Source organism: Camarhynchus parvulus, chromosome 1 (assembly GCF_901933205.1).
Source record: "Camarhynchus parvulus chromosome 1, STF_HiC, whole genome shotgun sequence".
In the NCBI taxonomy this organism is placed as follows: Eukaryota; Metazoa; Chordata; class Aves; order Passeriformes; family Thraupidae; genus Camarhynchus; species Camarhynchus parvulus.
The window spans coordinates 90,611,978-90,636,113 of record NC_044571.1 but is presented as its reverse complement, the minus strand read 5'-3'; the positions used below and the strand labels follow the sequence as shown (position 1 = coordinate 90,636,113).

Below are 24,136 nucleotides of genomic sequence, written 5' to 3'. Positions count from 1 at the left end.
CCAGGTCCCCCACAAAACACCTCTCAGGCAATAGCAGATCTCCTCCAATTATCCCCTGTGCACAGCACAAGACAAAAGTAACTTATCCTGGAGACGTCAGCTCCTTTTCTGGCTTCAAAGACAATGAAAGGAGTGGGCTGCCTCTCCCAGTCTGCTGACCCACTTCATGAACCTGCAGTTAACAGCCTGCCAGTAGCTATCAGCTCTCATATACAGCCCTTGATAGCACTGTGGACAAGTGTATCAGCATCTAAAGACAGCTAAGGATGCAATCTGCCTTAAAAATGAAAAAAAAAAAGGGCAGCATTCATATAAGTTATCTAAAAATAATATAAATATTTGATATATAGAAAGATCAGAGAAAATTCAGAAGGTCATCTAGCACATTTCCCAACCTCACAGCTTGCACTAACTCCCACATAGACCACAATGACTGCTTTTACTCTGTGGATGATCCTGCTTTAAGGATAAGGTTGGATCAGATGCCATCTTGAAGTCCATTTCATCCTGAATTCTCCTATGATTTGTAAAATGCTGATACATACTTAGATAAGGAACAGATTATAATTTCATATTAAAACTAAACCTTGTAACCCCCTTCTTAAAAAAACCAAGGAACTTTTAAACCTGGACTGAACAAAAACAAATGTCAGTATCTACTTCTTGAGAGTTATTGAATCCAGCTATTTGCTCTTTCTTCTGGAGCACAAACATTCTGACAAATGGTACAATCACATGATCATACATTACTCTTTCCTCAAGCTCTGAAACTCAGCCTGCACCTGTAACAGATGCACAAGGAAGGTGGGCAGAAGCATACAAAGACTGGTTCTGGGAAAAGTCAATAAATGCTTTAAATCTAAACTGCTTAACACTGAATCCTAGAAAACACACACATCTGCACATATAGAAAGGTAGTGCTAGAACAAATAAAGCCCAGCTGTGATCCACTAGATTAAAAAAGAAGCGGTGCATATGCGAATCTACTGCAGCCTTGTTGTATTTTTAGTGTAACACTACTCCTTATGGACCACACACTTCTATGCTGAAAAACATCTGCTCCAGTATGACCTGCTGGGCACCACTACAGAGTTTGCTCAGAAGTAAATGTCTGATATCTTCACATTTCTGTCTGCATACATTCAGACAGTCCAGTTACACCCCAGACAGTTACCAGGACACATTCCTCTGTTTTTGGCTCTTACCTTCTCTCCACTAGAGTAGAAGAAATAACGCAATCGGACAATGTTACAATGATCCAACTTTCTCATAATCTGGAGCTCTCTGTTCTGAAACAAGAGAAAAGTAAACAATTAGAAAAACTTTCTGTGTAAAAGGTAAGGTAGCATTGTGAACGCTAACATACAGATACAGAAGTTGACAAACCAAACAAGTTGGAAATGCAACAGCCTTCACATGTTTATTAGTATTTATTGCAATTGCTTTATTATTGAGAATATTGCCACCTTTGACTACATTTTCTCTCTAAAATAAACATCCAAAAATCTATCACGTAATTCAAGAATTACCTGCTTGCATTATAGAAGTGTCAGTGGTAAAAGACAAGAAGACATTAACTTTTCTTTCTTTTTCCTCCGATTTTATAATAATACAATATATCAACCAGAAGGATAGGAAGCCTATCCATTTGAATACAGTAAAAATAATGCAAACATTGTCAAAGCAAACAACATTTTCACCTATATGTCTCAACAGTGCAAGAGAGGTTTGTAACAAAAGATGCTTTCCTCTACCATTCTTTTTGCAATACCAACAAAAAGCACCCAAAATTGATAAGGTAGCTCAATTTCCACTTTTTTTCAACCAAGGTTAAACCAGTTTAGACAAACAGAATAATAGCATCATTTTCCTATTTTATAGCCACCTGAAAAAGCTGTTAAAATAAAATCAGTTCATAACATGCAAGATAAACTGGGAAATTTACTGCAATATCTGTTGCATAAATAATGCCTGAACAAATGAAGGATCTTGCAGCCTAGCAGGTAAAAACAAATGAAGTTTTGAAATTCAGGTAGGAGTAAAAACAAGCAAGTAAAATTAGCACAGCTATGTTTGTCACACTTCATTCCACAGCTGTTGCTACAATACTTCTTTCCTCTAGTCACATTTACATATCGCTGTTTTCCCCTTCTCAATTAATACACAATCTGCAGCTACAAAAATAGAAGGTATTCCATTTTTGACTTTGACCGTGGGATTGCTAATCATAGATCCTGAAAGAGCAAGAACTAATACACTAGACTAATTCACTGCTCTTTACTAGCATCATTAACTCTGGCCAAGTCCAGGAATATTTGGGAAGAGAACTCTTTAGCCACCACACATTTTCACACTTAAATGCACAAAGCTAACACCCACTTTGTGCAGTGCTGCTGTCAAAACAATGATTTCAGATTCTGTGTTATCAGAGGGTCACATACGGTGTCTGTCACTACAATTAATTATTAAGGAACTCCACAAGAACCACTCAGAGCTTCTAATGTGAACATGCCTACAAACTCTGCTTTTAATTCCTCTAAGCCTTGCAGCCTTAAAGAAAAGAGGTGCTACATAAGATGCAGTATCATTAATCCTATGAACCCTGCCACCCGCTGACTGAAAAAATACTTCAGAATTAGCCAGCTCTTTACACACACGAGTGACATCTCACACAGTTATCAGGTGGCAATTACCCAGCCAGTGGTAAAGGAGAAAGCAAGTCCCACCCTGAGCCTGCCTGGCCTCTGAGCAGATTAAAGCCTAAAACCATTCGGTACATACCAAGACAGGCCTGTTCTATACTGCAAGTTGAAGAGAGAAAGTAAGAGAAAGCAAGGAGAGAGGTTTTCATGTAGCTCCTGAAATCTTATAGTGTGAATTTGTGAAAAAGGAGTACAGGCTTCACCACATCACCTCGTCAATACGCCTCATATCTCACAGAGCAAACCATTCTCCTGGTAGGAACGGAGCTCACATATTCTCCACTTACTCATTCCTTATTAAATCCAATTTTAAAAAAAGTCAATTTTGGGAGTCATGGCCGGGATTCCTGTGCTGCATAGCACAATTTGAACTTCAGATTAACAGAATCCCCTCCTCTTTCTTGTCCAAATCACTGCTGGCCATGGGGTACCTCCCTGGACCTTACAACATGGGGCAGATTTCAATTAATGAGTCAAAGCAAGGATGGGTCTAGATCCCAATGGTTACAGAATCATCTGTTATGACAGAAAATTAATTTCTCATGTTGCCTTTTACAGCATTTTACTATAGGACTAAACCTAACACTGCAGGTTCTAGCACTTCAACAAAATTCCACCAGCATTTCATAGCCCAATATATGGCAAGTCATTTCTTTTTCCCTTTCTCCTACTGACTGTGAGATGGGAAGAATACTTTTTATCCCATGGATTTACTGTAAGAAACATAAATATGCTAAGCATTAATGTGCAAATACTAGTTTGGTAATATCTCTGCTAGCTTAAAATACCCATACATACTCCAAGTCAGGTTATTGCTTTGTGTTCTTTAGATAGGGTGTACGTGCTGATTGGATACACTGGAAAAAAGAAATCAGCAAAAGTTATTCTAATGCTAGGCTGAAGTTATATTTATACTCTGGTATCTCATCCTAACACAAGCACAGTTTCTGCCTACTGTGATGCCTTTCACTTTGATCCATCTCCATCGGCTCTCATCCTGACCATCTGCTGCAGCTGCACAAAGAGTGTTTCAAGAGGTGCTAATATCAGGGATAAGTCATAAACCAGTTACACAGTAACCTATATCTTGCATCCTGTGACTAGGCAGAAGGAAACATATCTAAACTGCAATCTTAGCCAAATAGTCACCTCAGCTATCTTAAAACCAAACTGATTTCTAATCACCACTCCCTGGTGGAGTTAAAACTGGAAATACTTGAATACTTGCAAAGCTCAAATTGGATATGGCAGAGGAACAGCTACTGATGTTCATGTTCAAGAATTACTTTTTTCTCAGATGAATGTTTCAAGTAGTCTCACTTTACCATATACATCTTAAATAAGTAACAACCTTTTCACATTAAGATGCGGGCTATTAAATACCAGTGCAGAATTGCATGGAGAGGAAGAGGAAATATCAGATTATAACCAGGGAACCTTTAGTGAAATGAACAGTGACAGATGTCATGCACCAAGTGCAAGAGAAAAAATGCATGTCTAAAGATAATGCAAACTAAAATAATTTCAAAACATGCTGATGAGAACGGCTGACAGTGCACATTCAAAATACAGGGCAGATTAAAACCTAAGGCTCATGCTTATCCTTAACTCATCATTTCTGTCTTCCAACAAACATGGATGCAAAGTCAAAGACTCAAAGAGGAGGAAGTTGTTATGCTTTCCTGTTCTCCCACCCATTCAACACGAAGGAAAGGGTTGAGATTTCTAACTGAACAAGTGCGCCAGGCCTGGCAAGCGCTGCAGAAAGCAATACCCTTCAGCACCAGCCTTGCCACAGCAGAGGACCCAGCAGACATCTGCTGCCCCCAAAACGTGCTGCTGCGGCACATGTTCCTTTGAGGAGCCGTAAACCAATGGGACTATGAACGGATTGCTCAGCAAATTTTCTGCAGTTCAGTTCTTTATCTAAAATAGATTTCTTTATCCAGAAGGCAAAGGCTGCTGATGTAGACTGCTCTATGATCAGTGCATTTAAGCCCTTCACTAACTACTGAAACAAATGGCACGTGACAATACCCTGTTCATCACTTATGAAGACAACTTTCCTAGACCAGACTGCCTCTTATCTGTTCATTGAAGAAAACTGGTTGCTCATCAAGGTTAAAGATTTGGTTAAAGATTGCCAAGACATCAGATTTATAACTTCAAAGCACAGCCAATAAAGTTCACGCAGCAAGATTCCTGCCTTCTCTCCTAAGTTACATTCCCAATCCCTCAGAGCTGTGCTAATGCTGCATGTGATACGATACCACCAAAGCAAGGTCATTCCTGCCTGTATTACTACTGTAATCTGCTTTTACAAAAGAGGATAAGCGTCACTCCCGGCCACATACACTCCCTTTCCTCCCCATCCAGGGATTTCCACAGCTAAACCAGTTTGCATTCATCACTCTTAGTCTGATTCTTTGCTTCTCCCTGTCTTGCACCCTCCCCATCCCCTTCTCCCTCCCCTTCTTACAGCTGGGGATAAAATGACTGGCTTATCAGAGATGAGGCTTTATGGACTTGCAAGTTCCTGAACTGCACTAGAGCAAATGATGGTGAAAGGTTTTGTACAGCTCATGTCAGCATGGCATTGTCAATATGCACCCAATGAAATGGAGAAATATAACCTGGATCCAGTTCAGAACAGAGTGCCTCAGTTTCCTTAGCTGAAGGCCATGTGGAGTTTTGATTCTTGTTTTTCTTCTGAATCACCTTTTTAAAGTCTCAGCAAGGTTCTTTAAGGACTGTGTTCAGAGCAGATGAAATGGGAGAAACTAGGAATTTATATTTTTGCTTTCTGTCACACCAAGGACATGACCTTGTTATTTTAAACAGATGAAATTATGTATGTCTTGAACTTTTAGAGAAGATATCTTTTAGATGGAAAGGCAGGATAAGCTACCAGTCTAATTCAACAAGTACCTTCAGCATCAGATTTCTAGCTTAAATCAAATAGGAACAGCAACTAAGGTTAATGCTTATTTTTGCACTTTTTAAAGTAATTGTTATTATTCTTGGTGTAATACCTTCAAATGATGAAGCTCAATACCTTTTGTTCTTCTATCAGATTGAAAAAACGGAAAATGGAGCATAACTGCATGAACTGTGGCATTACAGATAGATGGAAGTAGCACAGGTAGATCCAGATTTCACAGTATACACACTATTCCTGTTCTTGTATATGTCATGATTACTGTTTCCTCCTTTTCTCTGCTTCCAACATCATCTTCTCCATTTAACCACATTTCTTATCCTTCATAAAGGTTTTCCCACAATGAAGAGCACAAAAAGAAAGCCATGTACAAACCAGGGAAGAAACCAGTTTCCAGCAGGAGGCATGAAGACAGTGATGAGCTGGCAGGGCTTGCTTCTTCCCCCCCTGCTTCTGCCCACTTCTACAGCCAGAATGACTTATCACATCCACTCACCTTCACCTGCTGCACTGCTCAGCCTGCCCTGACAACAAGCTCAGGCCAAAACATTGAGAGATTCAAAGCATTTTTCATCCAGCAGCAAAAAAACTCTTTATTCTGACCCTCTCTCATCACAAGAAAAAGGCTGGACTCCAAGGACAGGGAAGCAGACACATGCTGAGAGGATTTTCAGTGTGATCCTAGCCAACTTCTGCTTGATGCCTTGCAGGAACAGCTGCTTGCACAACAATGAAGCCATCCCTCCTAAACTAAGCTTTGCACAACTTACCGAATCAAAGGGACTCAAGACCACAGAGAATGCCACTGAAATAGCACCTTGCAGGTTACCAAGGGGTAACCTGGGATCACAAACCCCAGCATATTCACTAATATTGTTACTAAAGCTCCATTCCTAGTATATGTGGTTTGTCCTAAGCTTAGTAGTCAGTCCACAAAATAAAAGCTGTACTGCATCTTCTCTAAAGCCTCCTGAAGTTGCCGGATCCATTCCTCCAAAGGCATGTTTCAAACTCCATCAAACACAAAAGTTCTTTTAACACTGTCCTGCTGTCAGCACAAGTATTACAGAAACTACTTTCACTGAACTGACTTTACTAGATATATGATAATTCAGGCATTTCAGAATAAAGGCCAATTCCTACATCCATCTTGCCCCAATATATCACAAACACATCAGTTCTTGGAGGCAAAAGTAGCGCAAACGTGTAACTACAGAAGCCTGGGCTGGGAATCTATCCATGCTGGTCATCGATAGCTACCCACCCATGTTAAGTCCATTTTTTAGGCAAGCAATTTAACACAGAGATAAATGTCAACAGGGATCACAGTTTTCCTCATTTACATTTGAGGTGTGGATTAGGACAAAGCCTCAGTCTCCCCCTCCTGTCAATCACGGCATATTTACAGCACCAGCAGATCTAATTTGGGGTGGTCTCCATTTTTAGCACACCTATTAGTCTCAAACTCACGCAATCATGACCTTTACTCCAAAAACAGGGGACAATGCCAACAAACAAATCTATTAAATATCTGCATCTATGATATACCAAGAGCTGTAATGACACAACACCCACCACCCAGTTCCTGCTGTCGCATCAATGACTGGTAAATACTTGGAGCCCAGCAGGTCAGAAAGTCCACATACCCTGTCCTGCTGCAACCTCTACCAATGTGTAACACATGCACAGAAGCAGTTTTGAGGGTTAGCAAGTGTAGGAACACTTCAAATTTATGACCCAGGAAGTCCCACAAACATAGATCAAATACTAATTTATATATTGCTGACGTTCTCAGATTCCCTAAGGAAAAGAAAAAACGAAGAAACAAAACTAAGAAAAACAAACAAAAAATTGGTGATAGCCATCAGCAGTTTACAGTTCAAATATAGAATAGCTGCTTTAAATACCCTCACCCTCCACCCCTTCCTTATATCTCTTCCTGCTTGCCATTCACAGGAATCCCAAAGGAAAAACCCAGAGGCTAAGTACCTATACAACATGAGAATAATAAGTGCATGTGCACCGTGCCACGCAAGGGCCATGAGCAGAGGAAGCTGCCAGGGGGTCCAAGATACAAAATGCTTGCGTGTGCACTTCTGTGCAACTCGGCACATTGTGGTTGCATCACGCTCTGTTTTGCTACATAACCAGAAGGAACCAAAGGTTCCAAAACCCAGCTGTATCTTGCTATCAAGATCCACAACGCTGCCGTGCTTTTTGCTGTTTTTCACCCCGTAAACTCTGCTAATGAAGATCCTGAAGGAGCAGACGATAGAGGCGCTCAGCATGGCTGCACCGCAAAGCACTCCTGATACGCCGGCCTGCAAACACCCAGAACCAGGCACAGGCACAAAACGCCTGCGTCAGCTGTACTCTGTCCAAAATTTATTACTGAGCACAGCGACCTTCAGCCTTGGCAGGGGTACAGAGCAGGGCAAAAAGTGTCAGCTCTGAATGCGGCAGCAGCAGGCAGGACCGGCCTGAAGAAGCCAGCGGGCAGAGTGCGCTGGGCTGAGCTGGAGCCCGGCCAGGGCAAGCTGGAGGCACAGGCCCCAGGCAAGCAGAGGTGGGGCCACAGCACACTCCCAACCTGCAAAGCCATGGTTATTAACAGCTCAACTGAAATTAAAGAGCGGGCAGGGGCTGCAGGAGTCAAAAATATGCTTTCAACTAAAGATCTAGAATAATGAATGAAACAAAAAAATCACGCAGCTACCACAGAGGTGGGCTAGTTTTCATTAGCCCCTTCAGAACCAGACAGATTTGAACCACAACCATACAGTAATGAGTGAGCTGACAGGTGTACTGGATGAAAATCTGAGCTACTAACACACACCTTGTTTTCACCCTATTGATTCCTTCTACTCTACTACTGCTCCCAATAAACTCAGGCAATAAATCCCTTCTCAGGAAGAGACCACATGCTCCCCTGTTCCTAACTCTTCCCCTAGATAGTCAGTAATGGCAAGTGCCATATTATGTCATCACCAGGCTGCTCTTTCCAACGCAGAACACAGCCCTTAAGCAGCCAACTTGATCTTCATACAGCTATTACACATAGTTTCCTACAACTGGAAACAGAAATGGCTTATTTGTGTTCTTAAGAGATAAAACAAGCCTTGATCTCTCCTGGGAAAACAGAGAAAAAAAACCCCTGACTTTTCTTTCATTTTCTTCCTGTATCTCAGCAGTTAATTGAACAGTGGAAGATGAATTCATTAGCTCACTATTGCCTCTTTGAATGGAAGTGGAGTTTAAGAGCCTCTCAGGGACTTAATACCACCTCTGAATTCCTTCCCGCTTGGGAAACTTGAGACTAAACTTGGAAGACAAACTGATTTCCAGCATCACATCACTTCTAGACCACAACCTGAAATTCACTGAATCATTTTTAAGTGGTTGTTTCAAATACTGTGACCCGATAAACAGCTCAGTTCTACACCTCTATTCTATAGCATCTGCTGTGCTCTGCCAGCAGCAGGTCCAGATGCAGGAGGAATTGCAGTGTACCCAAGATAAAAGGTAGAAAACCAGAACTAAGTCTGAAACTCAGAGAGATTGCTCAAGTCCATTATAAGATTGAAATAAAGTGCAGTAGAATAAGAACTGAAAGGAAAAGTATTCTCTAAAAGGCAGCCCTATGCCTTCAGAGATAATAATAGCCATTCTTTTTCAGTGGAAGCACAGAGGATCTCTGTTAAAACACTCTTACAGTAAAAATCCTTTTCCTTTCATAGAAATAGCAATCAGATTTTTCCTCATGTTTTGATTTTTAACTCTTGAACTAAGAAGAAAGTAAGTATAAAAATGCCTTTAACATCAGTCCTCAGGGAGTCTGCAACATCCATAGAACCTTACACCTGCAATTGTAACCAGAACAGGTTGCAATTAATCTACTAATCAAATAAGTTCCAATCTCCCACGGGCATAAGCCATTTGCTGGGTTGCTAATCACTATGTTATTAAACATTAATGAAATGTTTTATTACTCTTGGCCTTCTCTTCTTACATACGATGTAGCAGATGTTTCATGCAAACAGATTCCAAAGGACTTGCAAAACAAAAATAATTTCTCCTCACCATCAAAAAATAATTATTTATTTAGGGAACAGGTAAGTACTGCTTCCAATGTTTATTTTTTCTTTGTCTCAGGCCTATTGCTACATGACATGAAAAAGCCTGATGTTATAAGTCGTGTGGGTCTTTTATTTCAATCCAAATTACTCCCTCAGACCTGAGAGACAAGGTTCAAATTAGAAGACACCAAAAAGGGAAATGAGGGGTGGAGACTGAGCAGGGAGTAAAGGCAGAGTGGAACTGGCAAGTGGAATTAGCCTGCAGATCATTATTTGCCCAGCAGAATTAAATTTTCAAGAAGTACAATTTCTTAATAATGAGCTCCCAAAGAACTAAGCTTTTAAAAGCATAAGCATCCCCTGCTGAATTCAGAGGTTGGGCATCTCCTCCTCTGGGGCTGAAGGAATGGGAGAAGAAATTGGCCGAACTCCAGCGGTGAAGTTAAAATTGGAACTTACACACCTTACCTTGTGCACACACAATAAGCTTTTCTCCCCATATCCACGTTGGGTTCCCCACCCGCTGGTTTGCTAAGTTTGTCATGAGCAGGTCACAAAATTTATTAGCTATTGCTATAACTAAGAAACCATCACATGTGAATACCAGGCCTAAGATAAAACTAAAATAATAAATACCCTACCAGGCCTAAGATAAAACTAAAATAATAAATACCCTACTAAATTTCAGATGATAGCCTGACATATAAGAATGTTTCAACAATCCTTCATAGTTTTATATATAAAAGCAATTCAAGCTTCCTCAAATCTATCTCTTCATATTAAAAGGCAACAGCACATTCTTCCCAGAGCTGCAGCATAATTTCATCAGTTGACCTTTGCTAGATACAAACAACCTATCATACACTTGGAAAGGGAAAGCCAGCTATGTCAAAGTACAAATTTACTATAAGCTGTTGAAGAATTAGTGTTCCAAGTTTGATAAAACAGGTTATCAGACTTTGTGCTTGAGGGTTTTTTCCTTAGTCAGCATTAGCGCTTTTCAAACATTGTCCCATTTTTCAAGAAACCATTTCCTTCAGCAAAAGAGTGTCAGAGCACTAAAATGAAAAGATTAGGAAATCTTCACATTCACTTCTAGTCTAAATTGCCCCAAAAGAAAAGGTACAGAGAAAAGCAAGTTTTAGTACCTATTTGCATAACAAGGTGTGTTTTTTAATGACATATTTAAAAGCAGAGACACAGCACTATTATTAGATTCACAACTTAGTCACACTGAAAAGGAATAGAGATCTCCAAAAAAAGAAAGGTGCAGAAAGAAATTATTTCATATGCCAGGTGAACACCATGAATTTTAAATGGCACACTTTCAGCAAATTTCAAAAGGCTACACTACCACCTCATGGGTTTCCAGTTTCAGAGTTTCTCAAGCACCAGATCCAGCTGGACAAATTCAGAGCAGGGGCAACCTAATTACCATGAAGCCCAGTCCTCCTTCCCCCAGTATGAGCAAAAATCATAGAATCACAGAATAGTTTGGGTCAGCAGGGATCTTTTGAGATCCCCTAGATCCAACCTCTCTGCCATGGGCAGGGAAATCTCCCATTACCACGTTGCCCAGAGCCCCATCCCACCCAGCCTTGGACATTTCCAGGAATAAGGCATCCAGTTTCTCTGGGCAGCCTGTTCAAGTATCTAACCACTTGCACAATGAAGAATTTCTTTTTAACATCTAATCTAAACCTAACCTCTTCCAGTTTAAATCCATTCCCCCTTGTCCTATCATACATGCCCTTGTAAAAAGTCCCTCTCCAGATCTTATAACCTCCTTCAGGTTCTGGTAAGCTGCCCTAGGATCTCCCTGGAGCCTTCTCCAGGCTGAACAGCCCCAACTCTCTCAGCCTGTTTACATAGGAGAGCTGCTCCATGTAGCTTTGTGAGCATCCTGACTTCCACCTTGCTTCCAGAATAAAATGAGAACTTGTACATAACCCTGTAGCAAGTAAATGGAAAGGAACCGCTGAAAACAAGAGACTGAGGGAACAAAGATGACTTGGTCAGACCAATCATCTTGGCATGACCTCATCCAAAGGTTTGTCAACAGCCACCACCAGATGCTTCCAAGGAAATTCCTAGTCATCTGAAACCCTAAAACCTGAAGACATGGACATTTAACTTCTCTTTACTGAAACTCTGTTTCCAAAAATGCAATTGTAGAAGAAGATAAGAGGCTCAATGCAAGTCAATCACAAATTACGTCAGAAATTGTTTCCTACACCACCTACCACCTTTTCAATGGACTATGCATTCTTCTGTATTTAACACATAGTGCTAGAGAGCATTCTCATAAGCTAATTCATTAAAACATCCGCTGCTAATAATAATGCAAGTGGCAAAACCTTCACTGACCTTGCCAAATATTTCCCACTACAAGATCTTATTTTCATGGCTTAAGATCTCCCATTACACACATCATGCAAAACAGACATGCTGTGGAGATGACCAGGAGTAGAGTAATGATCCTACCCCTCTACTCAGTTTCACTAAGGCCACGCTGGAGTGCTGTGTCCAGTTCTGGGCTCCTCAGTCCAAGAGAGACGTGGAGCTCCAGGAGTGGGTTTAGCAGAGGGCAACAAAAATGATGAAGGTACTGGAGCATCTCGCTTATGAGTAATGGCTGAGGGGTCTGTGCCTGTTCAGCCTCGAGAAGAGACAACTAAGAGGGGACCTCACCAGTGTAAGTACCTGAAGGGAGGGTATCAAAAGGATGGAGCCAGGCTTTTCCTGGTGGTACAAACCACAAGACAAGAGACAATGAGTAGAAACTGATGCATAGGAAATTCCACCTGAATATGAGGGAAGAACTTCTTTACTGTGCTGTTAACCACGCACTGGAACAGGCTGCCCAGAGAGGCTGTGGAATCTCCCTAACTGGAGATAGTCAAGAATCATTTGGAAGCAATCCTATGCCATCTGGACTGGAATGACACTGCTTGAGCAGGGATACTGGAACAGATGACCCATTGTGGCCCCTTACAACCTTGCCCATTTTGTGATTCTGTGAATTAATTTCCTTGCCCCATGCCTAACCAGTGAAAATATTTTTTCCATTTTGTTGAAATCAAACTTTCTACAAAGGGTGCTGAGAACCTTTTGCATTCAAAATCCCAACAGTACGAAATAATGAAGATTACTGTCTGCTGAGGATGTGATACTGCCTGCCTTGCTTATGTAAGCAAGACAGTATCACTCCCTACACATTCTGCACACAAGCTTAGGTTAAAACAAGAGTCACTGCATCTTGTGCTCACTGTCTACTTACATTCAGGAAAACTCAAATGAATTTTAAAGGCGAATCAGTCAAAACTTTCTACATCGTTTAATTGCACAGCTGAATTCAGAAAGGTCTCAGACACATGTATTTCTCTTGGAAAGTTCATTATCTACTCAAGAAGTCAGTTACAGCATTATCACCCACAAGCAGATCTATGCAGACAAGCCAGTAGGACAGCATGCCACAGCTCAGTGCTCCACCAGGAAGGGACTTTCTACTACCACCTGCACACAGCATTGTGCTTTTGGACCATGTACAGGCTGTTCCCACTAGCAAGGAGGATTCTTTCCAAGAGATATTCATCAGTTTAAATCCAAACAAGAGTCCTTGCACTGTTTATCCTTCTTGCTAATTGATGGCCTTCATGCTGCCACAGAAATTGTTCAATGAATACACTGACTCTGTTATGCCTCCAACACTCCAGGCAACCCTCAACATGCCCTAGTTTTTCCTATGTCTCATACTACTTTCTTGTCCTACTAGATCTGTTTGCCCTGCATGAAAGCAGATAACCTTTATGCCTGTTATGCAGTTACAGAAACAGAGTCATTGCCTACCAGGAAATCCAGCATACTATCTGCAAACCATGTCCTTTCTTGCCCTTATGTTGACTTAATTAAAAAAGGAAAAAAAAAAAAGAAAGATAGCACCAAGTTCTTGAGTATTTGCTGTGGCTCTTCAAATGTTGACTCCAATCAACCTGTTGGTTTCCTGCACACTGGGAAAGAACATTTCCATTCTGTATGTTCTCATACTCCTGCTTTTGCAGATATCTAAATGACAAGCAGATAGGGTTAATAAATCAAGTGTAATCAAGGAACCCCAGGTCTCACAGACAGGCAATTCTAGTACAGGTTACTGGTAGTGATACACTACCAGAAGAATCTAACCTAGAAAGAATCTAAAACTACTTTTTAAAAAACTACAGAACTTCTAATACCATTGCTTCAACTAAAGATTATTATCTGTTGTTCTAAGCTGTTACCACCTTCTAATTTTATAATTCAGAATTGCTCACTATTTATAAAGTATGTTCAGCAGGGCACTACCAAGTAATGAAGTATTATCCTTATTTTTAGGAATTCTTCAGAAAGAGAAAGCTGTGCTCACCTTAGTTCTCCTGCTCTACATCCTGTTACGCCTGCCAGACTTCATCTGAAATGTGCTTACAAAGTTGCTCAGCATCAGAAAACAAAGCAAGTCCATCCACGTAAGATACTGAACTGAATCTTCCTAATGTTCTCTAACCCATGCACTACATTTGGGAGCTGCAAACTGCTATGTCCTCATTTCCACACCTGCACACTTACTACTAATTCCCATGGTAGTCAGCAACACATCTTTTTAAAGGTTCCTCTATTATTTAACAGCAAACCTGAATTTTCCACTAAAGTGCCCACAGGCAATGTCAACATCCACTACAAAGTTTTACTCTAAAAAGGAAAAAAATAGAATAAAGTTAAAAACCCTCTCCTGTCCACTTGCAGCAAGAGCAGTGCAACCAGTGGACAGCTCAGCAAGTAGTACTCATTTCTCACTGCAACACCCATATAAATTGCAATGTCCCCCTTCAGGGACTAAGCAGCCTGCAACAAATTACTTCATTTACAATCAATCAACATGCCAACACTCTTAAACTCATCTGGTATAAATGAGATGCCTGTGTTCAAGCCCAAAAAACTTGCTACAACCTCCATGACTCAATGTGCCTGCTGAGATTAAAGGAAGGTGAATGCAAAAGGGCCTGCCAACTCAGCCTGATAAGCAGATCCTTGGACAAATCTTTAAATGAAGGAAAAAAGAAGATGAATCTTTAAAAGACATCAAGTTATAGATTCTGTCTTTATCATCTGATAAAGCTTAGGAGGGAAAACAAGGAGCTTTTTGTGACAGGGTGATTTTTGAAATGAAAAAAACCCTGAAATTAGATCCAGCTGTTGTTTTCCACATGCATTGTTATGCTTCAGTGATTCAGACTGGATGTTTGTATTTTGACTAGTTAGCTCAGGACCTAAGTAGTCTAATCACCATGGCTGGGGCTTTCAAAGGAACGGCACAAATGAAGATGTGAAATGAGCACCTTTGTTGGGCCTGTAACAATTAGGCCTGGCTTCAAATCTTAGAAGAACTAGAGAATATAGATGTCTGTAGTCTGCTTATTTGCATCATGACACATATAAGAGCGTCCATTACTCATCTCAGTTCACTGTACTAAGCACTGCACAAACAAAAACCCACCCTGAAGAAAGCAGACTGCCTTCTCCTTAGTTAAAAGTCTGTAACATGTATTTAAAAATATGATAAACATCACACCTCACATTTCACCTTGAGGAAGAGTGAGTCCCTTCTTTGCTCCTGGCCAAAAAAACATTACAAATGCTCAACGACCACTTCCTTGACATCACTCACTGTATTTTTAAAGAAGCATCAACACCATGCCAAAGCATCATGGACTGTAATTTGAATATTCCTTAATAAAATAAGTTTCTCATTGCCTTTCCAGAAACATTTCTCATTTTGGGTTATTACATGATACAACTCTTACAAAATCACTCCAATAAAAATCAGATTCATTTTTATTTCCTGTGGTAGATCATACAGGTGAGTCTAGGTCACCCAACAAAACCTCAGTCTACATTGTCCTTCAAATTTAATCTTCCAGTGTTCCAAATGGACCACATTTCACTGCATAATGCAGACAGAAAATGTGATGGAAAAAACAAAGTGGAACAAAAAGCTTAAACAAGTTTTCCTCAATAGCATGCAAAGTAAAGTAGTAGAAAAGTAATTATTTGTATTGTGTAGGCTGAAAATAATTCTGTTGGTCACAAACATCTCACCTTCTGAGTCATCAGGGACCAGGAAGTATCCAAGTCACATGAAAAAAAGGGCAGCATTGCTAATTTTAGAATATGCCCAACAGTCTGAACTGTCTGTGTACTTTAGATGCTTGAAAAAACATTCAGAAGAGCTTCCTTTTATTATTTTCCCATGTCTTGGTACTACTTTTCCAAGAAGCAATGGGCGGTGCAAATATTGCCTTTAGCAGCAAAGAAAACAATTACCCATTATCCATGGCTCTCCAAGTTCCGAACACTTCTCAGAAGGAACATGCCATTTGGTTACAAAGAGTCGCGTCTACTCAAGAAAACAAGTGGAAAACAAAAATTATTCCCATTTTCACATTTACTTAAACCTTCCTCATTTTGTTTGCTGACTTTGAGTTGATCCTCTTCAAGGAAGGGACATAAAAAATACCTCAATTACAGCTCAATTAAAAGGTTTTAAACAAAGCCAAAAGGGTTGAACTACAGCACAGTGCCGGAGGGGACGCCACAGCTGTCTTGTTGACACAAAAATGAGAAGATCTGCCCCTCTTCTTTGCTTCAGGAAGACTCCTCTGAGCAGCAGGTGGATCTCTTCTGTCCCTTCTATGACTAGCATTTTATAGGTTATCCCTTCTTTCCCCTCAAGCTTAATAGCTGCCACAGCAGGATATTTGAATAACAAATACTGAGTTCAAAAAGGACACAGAGTTTGCCACTGCCTGATTTATCAGCCATGCATTTTAAAGACAAAAAAACCCCAGTGCTCCCTGGCAAAAACTGAAGATAAATTATTTAACGATATATTCCAATCATGCTCCAAGACTGGAACGTTGCACCAAAAATAATTTAACCAAGTAAGAATTTAATAAGCAAGTGAGAGCCACAGGTAGGTAATGCTGCTAGATATAAAGACTATTTAAGCTAAATCTTCCGTAGCCAGGCAATTTCATGCTGTGGGATTTCCAAATAATGGTACAACCAAGAGCCTTTAAGTATCTGCAGGCACCAAACATCCAAGTAGTCTCAAAAGCCCCATTTTTATCCCATCGAGTTAATCTTCTATTTATACTCTACACCATACTCTTTTCCCTAACTAGGAGACAGGTGTGGAAGGTTCCTCCCAGGACACCATTTCCATCCAAAACCTGCAATCATGCCCAAGCTCTCAAAAGCATTAGATGAGCCTGCTCTCTGCCTGATCATCTCAGCATCTACTTCAAGAAGAAAAAAGATAAAACTAGCTTAGAATTTATATACAGCCTCATACACAGCCGACCACTAGATCACTGAGCTTCAGAAGGACTTCAGGAATTTTACTGTGACTTTTTAATTGATGAAGTTCAGGCTCCATTCACAAAACAACAACTGCCCTCGATTCTCCACTTGAACTGGCTGCACACATAGAAAGTCTACTCCACTGCCACACTAAGACTGTCAGCCATTGAATAATTTGTTTTTAGATAAGAATGAGAAAACTCTAATCGCTCCACCAGCCTATAATCTGTCACTCTCAGAAATGCAAAGATATAGTCTCCGATATACTCTTCTAGAGTATATCGGAGACTATATACTCTAGGAGAGTATATAGGAGACTATATAGTGATCCTGAAAGGCTACCAAAGATCTCTCCATAAGACACTACAAAATGAAGAACATTAAAATCAATTTTTACCTTTGTTACACAGATCTATCCATGCCATAATCAAGGCTCCCTCTAATTAGCATGTGTGACCCAGATGTAAAACTGATTTATAAATATAAAATGGAGAAGTTATTTCTATTGCATGCAGGGTGTTACTGTTTTTCTATCCCAGTCCTTCTCAGGCACTTAGAGGCAGCAATGTTAAAACGTCAAAGGAAAGGAAATTATCTTTCAAAATGGAACTTAATTTGACCACAATCAGGAATTCTGCAATGTCCAAGTACACTCTCACAGTTATAATGTGCTGACAGCATGTGGCTGAGTTACATCTATTCATGTGCTTTAAACTATGCATTTCCCTACCTTGATGGGTTTGGAATTCTTTTAAACTGCACTCTCCACTCTGAAGGTCATTATTTCAGAATAGCCTCCATTTAACCTGTGTCTCTCAAAACAACATCTAGTTAATTTAGGAATGTATATATACAGAATATATATTTCATACACTATATATAAATATATATATTTTATGTAAACCAGACATATGAACTCACTTCCTTTAGAAGACCTGAGAGACAACAGGAAGTAAACTAAAGTATTATTGGAGCAGCTCTATGAGTTATCTGGACTAGTAGGACAACAGACTTTTCATAAATGTATCTTCCGATTCTTTTTGTTGGTCAGTAAATTCACAAAGTACAGACAGATTTAATTTTAGTCTCAAGTTATACACTAGAAGTGAGCAAGAGGAGAGAAAACTGACAAAACAGGTGTCTTGTTTTAAAGTTCCATCTTGGTCCTAGTTTAGGGAGTACCACAGAAAAACTCATGGAAATAGAAAAGCTCAGAATCCAAAATAAATGCCCCACCTAAACTGTGGTATGGATCTATAAGAGGCCGCATGCAAACACCCACGGGGTAGGAGCAGAAAAGCCCTCAAGAGCTCTTTTGACTCCTCCCTTTTCAAAGAACACATTCTTAGGGCCTATTTCCCTACTAACATGTTGGTTTCCATATGGCAACATGTGGAAACACATGTCTAAACACGCTCAAAGCCACGTCTGTAGATGAAGAGTTTTTCCTCCTCTATCCTAAGCCAACTGTGGCTGGATGACACTGCATTCCCTGGACATTCATTATCAGTCCTGACTTCCCTGCTAAAAAGCAGAAAACTGAAATCAATGCTCACAGTACAAACTCCGTGTCATCTCATGGGCCAAACTGAAGACCTATTTTGCACTAACAGCTATTATGCATCCAGTTCAGCTGTCAGATTTGAAAGCATCTGCAGGAGTAGCCATAACTACAAATAATTCTATTGTACAGACTTTAAAATAATACAAAGTTAGAAATATGATTCTTAGAGTTCTTAGATGTTCTAGGCCACTGAAGTATTTCTAGGGAGGTTACAGCTGATACAATGAACAGTGCACTGCTTTCTTCAAAGACTGTGAAAAGCAAGAGTAAACAGATTTTTTATCCATTAGGAAAGTCTGAGAAAATTGGAAAATGGAATGAAATTGTTGTGAGCGAAAATTCAGATCTCTACCCAGCCTTTTTGGTTGCTGTGAACAGACAGGCACTGCAACTTCAATTACAGCTAAATGATAGAATTGGCTCCTCCAGTAAGCTTCCAGGAGACAGCCAGATCAAGTACTGCTGTAAGAAAAGCTATTATCTCGGTAAATGTCTCTGATAATCTGGATAAATTAAGTTGGGCCAGAGCTACAAATCTGGCCTCTATACAAGAGTTAAAGCATAGATTAGAAAAAACCTCTCTGAAAGCAAACACAGCCCTCCAGCTGTTTAGAAGATAGAAAAACAACCTGAACACATGCCCAGGCATCTCCCATTCTGGCAATCTGATCTGATAGCCTCAGTCTTAAAGAGGGACTGTATTCCCTTAGACGAGGACAGCTAGAAGTAAAAGGCAGTTTTGATCAGGCTCAATTATCTATCTACTGCTGGTTTAACAAATGTTCACAATATTTGCTGAAGTCACTGAAAAATATTTTCAGCCTTCCATCCCCACTTGTGATACAAACACAAAAGATCTGTCTTCTGACTAATGAGATGTATTGTTTTGGGTGCTCTTTCTAGCTATTTAACAATAAAATTAAGGCACCCTTAAGAGAGTAACACCTCCATGACAATCTTATGAACAGTGATTCACTATTCCTCAGATCTTCAAAGCAGCTATGATGTGCAAGCCCTCAAAGACTTAAAAGAAAGGTGCTTAAATGTTACTAATTCTCATCACCATGTTTTTCCTTTGTGACTTTTTATCCCATGGGTGCTTCCAACTCAACTGAGATACAGTAAATAAAAAGGCATTCTTCTAAGAGAAGGCCTTAGAGATTAATGTTTGAATATTCAATGATCCTTAGATGGAGATATGAGATGAGAGAATACATCTTAACTCACACAGAGATGAAATTAAAAAAGGAAGTTCAGTCTTTAGTTTGGAGGAAACCTGTGCAGATAACAAGAGGTCACAGTGAAAGATAATCATGAATACATCAGAGTAAATCCAACCTCTACACTGTATTCAAAACTTTAAACACTGACTTAGATGAAGATAGCATTCATTCTGAACCTCTGTGATGACTTTCAATTCCCTTCTAGAAAGGAGTGAAGTAGGAGGGGAAAAAGGAAGATCCGGAGTGACCTTATTGTTCTCTATAACCACTACAAAAAGGAGTTTGTCGTAAAGTGGGGCTGGTCTCTGCTCTCAGGCAACCAGCAAACAGAATGAGAGGACACAGTCTCAAGCTGAACTAGGGGAGGTTTAGGCTGGACATCAGGAGAAATTTCTTCAAAGAATGGTTATTAAAGTTTGGAATGGACTACCGAGGGAAATGGTGGAGTCACCATCCCTGGAGGTGTTCACGAAACAACTGGATGTGGCCCTTAGTGCCGTGGTCTAGGTGACAAGGTGGTGATCAGTGCAAGGTTGGACTCAATCTTGGAAGTCTTTTCTGTGACTCCAATATCCACCCGTGTGCTTGAAAGAAAGGGTCCACAACTCAGGCACATACAAAGGAAGACAAGGAGACAAGGCTTCCATAAGATATCCAGCAGTAACAATGGCTTCTCTTCAACTGTGCCTTTAATAGTCTCATGACAAAGCTGTGGTACATAGAAATAGAAGTCTGGAAGATGGACCTGCTAAAACATTAAAAAGCAAGATGAGGCACACATCCTGTCTGAACCCAGCTAAGGGAAACAAGACTGCACAGAAGAGACAGTGATATCACTTCCCTTAAAGCTTTACAATTGGGTTTCCCAACATATATCAAGAAGATGGGTGTCAAATTCCTGTCTGCTTGTCAGTAGATAGACATGACTATCCACAGCCCAAGCTTACAGACTGCAAAACAAAACTTGTTTTAACTCTTCTTTCAGTCACATTACCCAAGTAACTTGAGTACATCTCTCCTCAAAACAGCTCAGGTACACCAGAAGTGGCCTCAATAGACTGAAGCCCCCTGAAATGGAGCCTTTTTTCCCAGTATAATGCTACTAATATGTTGTATCTTTATTGGCCATTGATAATCAAGAGCTAAGAAACAAGCTGGGGGGAAGTCAGAAAAAATTGAACTAATTCAACCCAATTTGAAGTCATATTCTCACAGTGGTCTGTTAACCACTGAGATTCTGAGAGCAAAAGAGGCAAACCATTAATCAACAGGTTCACTTTTGCACATGCATATTTACAGAATTATACCTTTAACCATGAGCAGAGACACAAAACCTATTAAGAAAAAAACTGAGTCAGCTCTAGATTTCTGAATGCTTTAAACAGAAAAGTCTCTTGAAAAGTTAGCAGAACTTAAAAACCTAAACACCTAGTCATTTTTCAATTGAAAGTCTTCCTTGTGGTTTTACATTTTTCATGGGAGCTGCTATGATCAAAGTTGCTGTAAATAAGGTAACACAAACAGCGGATATGGGCTACTTTGAAAAGGATCTTTTTATACTTAGCAGCTTGATATATCTGAGGCAGGAACTGAAGGAAAGCTGTTGCTTTCAGAAGCATTTCAAACAGCTCACAAAAGTACACACACCAGCAGAGAAAGAAAGAAACCAGAACCTCAACACAAACTTATTTTTCCATCCTGCTGCTTTATTGGGCTTTAAGGCTCAAATTAACACTAAGACTTTACATATTAAAAAAAAAAAAAAAAAAACCAACCCCCCCAAAAAACCCAAACCAAAAAACCAAAACAAAGAAACAATAAACATGCAAATACAACAACTATTCCTTCTGTAACTAGAAACAGGAAAGATCACTGCCTACTATTGAGTGGCCTCAGCTTTAGCAATGCAGTGCTTCACATTTATAGACCATTAGGGCCCTAGTTTGACATCCTCTCACACTCCAGAAGATCTGCCTATTTAAATAATTCAGGCAACTAAGGCAAGGGCACACACGGTTGGATGGCTAAACCATCCAAAAGGCAGTCCCTGAATGATTTGACAGACTGGATGGCATGAATGGTTCCCATTACAGAATTTGGCTTTCTCTTGCTGCACACTTTATGTCTCTGTGAGCCATTAACAAGAAATGTGATGCCCAGTCTAGACTGTTTGAAAAGGTGCAGGAGGAGTACAAACTCTCTTCATCATTTAGATTTCAACAGCCCAGTGCTAAAAGCAGAAACATCAAGTATGCAATTCAGATGCAAGAAATTTAACTGCTTATTCTCAGTCAGCTGTGAAATACTTCTAGCAATTCACACATTCATTTCATTAGGATTTCTTAGAAACCTTAATGGAATGGCAGAAATAACAAAAAATAACTATTTATGCTAACATGCCTCTTTGCTTATTATTGGTTTTTGCACTGTGAGACAGCAACATGACAGACTCTTAATCTGAAGAATATTCCAATGAAAATGCTAACAAAAGCAGCGCAAGAATTTTTATGCTACCAGTATTTTCTTTTCAAGCATCACAATTAGGCTGTGTCACTTGAGGGCCTGCACAGACACATAAATGAAAATAATTGAAAATACTATGAACCTTTTAACTGCACCTATTGATGCTCTGCATAAGAACCTATTATTACACATTTGTGGAATAGAAGCAGAAACACAGTGAAAGCCAGGTCATTGTCTTTTGGAAATTTTGCCATTTGAAAGCACTTTGGCCCCAAAGTTTGTGAACAGCTGCCTTACACTGTTTTTCAAAGAGAAACATCCCTCTCACACCTGTTAAAATTTTAACTGAAAAAAAAATCCAAAACCCACCACCCCAAAAAGATAACTTTCCATAAGAGTTGGTTAATTTAATTAAATAAATTAAATTGTTTCACAGATTAATGACAAACAGCACATAGCTTGTGAACTACTGATTCAAGTATCGGGTAATTGCCCAAAATTACATTACTTAATTCCTCACACTTGTTATGGAGAACTATCTTACTGAAGGCAGAACTACAAACTGAAATTAAGCATAAATCTCTAGGTGGTATTTTATTTATTCCCTTCAGGGACTTACCACTTATTCCTACCAATACTACTGCTGTACATTACACTGAACTCTAGACACACACACTCTAAAATTCAGAGCAATTCGGAGACCCTGTTAGAAACACGGTCATGCAGGAACTGCAATGTCAAATGGAAGAACCACTGAACTGCAACAAGGGAGTAGAAAGAAGGAGGAGCATTGCAAACTATCTTTACCATTATAGAAACTTTAAGATTCAATTCTTCAGCACTGATTTAACACCCAACTTCCTTCTGGTCTGGACCAATGTAGGGAGGCTGACTTGTCATAGAAGTGGAAAAGGAAAAAAGAAAAATAGGCAACCTGCCTCTGGTAATTCCAGCTTTCAAGCAAGCTTCAAACCTGGACAAAAGCATCTCAGCTTCCTGACAGAGATCTAAAATTGGCAACTGAGGCACATATTCCGGGATGGTCTTCTACATTCACAAAATGCAGCAAGAGCCTAGAGGTTACATTCTCCTGGGACTTTCTGAAGTTTCTGAACCATGCCCTTTCATTTCAAGACTATCTGCTGGCTCTTCTCAAAGCACTTTTTGAAGAAATCATGACTAAAGAATTATACTGCAAGTACCAAGGGAAATATATCACAATAGACAAGCACAGGGATAAGCAGGCACCAGCCAGAAGCATACAGCTGAAAATTTTGTTCATGATTCAAATTTCAGGAAGCAACTTCCATACATAACTTTCCTCTTGTTGCTTGTTCACCACTGGGATCAGTGCAGACTGGTATTTCGGAAGTGCCCCCTCCTCTCTTCCCTCCCTTGTTTGATTCATTATCAAAGTGATAATGAATCAAACAAGCTGCCTGCAGTAAGGTTGGCTCTTTCCCCTCAATCATTGCTGAAGTGAGAGTATGCATTAATGAGAGGGGAGTGGCAGATTTTAGGGAACTCCAATGACCAGGCCTTGGATCTGGACTCGGGCAGCCAAGCAGGGATGGCAACAGCCCAGCTGAACTGCACCCACAGCTCAGCTCTCTGAACACATGGGATGGTCTGCTCCTACACTGCACTCCAACCATTCAGCCAAGAGACTTTCCAAGTTCCCTCTTAACTCGTAGATTATGTGGTCCAGTATTTACTACCTAGATCCGGCATTCCCAAAGAGTAGCACACCCTGAAGAAATTGTATGCTCCTCTTA

General features: G+C 40.1%; 1 protein-coding gene across 2 annotated transcripts in view; it reads right to left on the bottom strand.

Moving 5' to 3' along the window:
• GSK3B (glycogen synthase kinase 3 beta) overlaps positions 1–24,136 on the bottom strand; it is a 150,180-nt gene that overhangs the window by 67,886 nt on the left and 58,158 nt on the right. For both annotated transcript variants that reach the window (XM_030971629.1, XM_030971638.1), the window contains exon 3: positions 1,206–1,289. In XM_030971629.1, the coding sequence (XP_030827489.1) occupies positions 1,206–1,289 (84 nt within the window). The remainder of the gene's footprint in view (positions 1–1,205; positions 1,290–24,136) is intronic.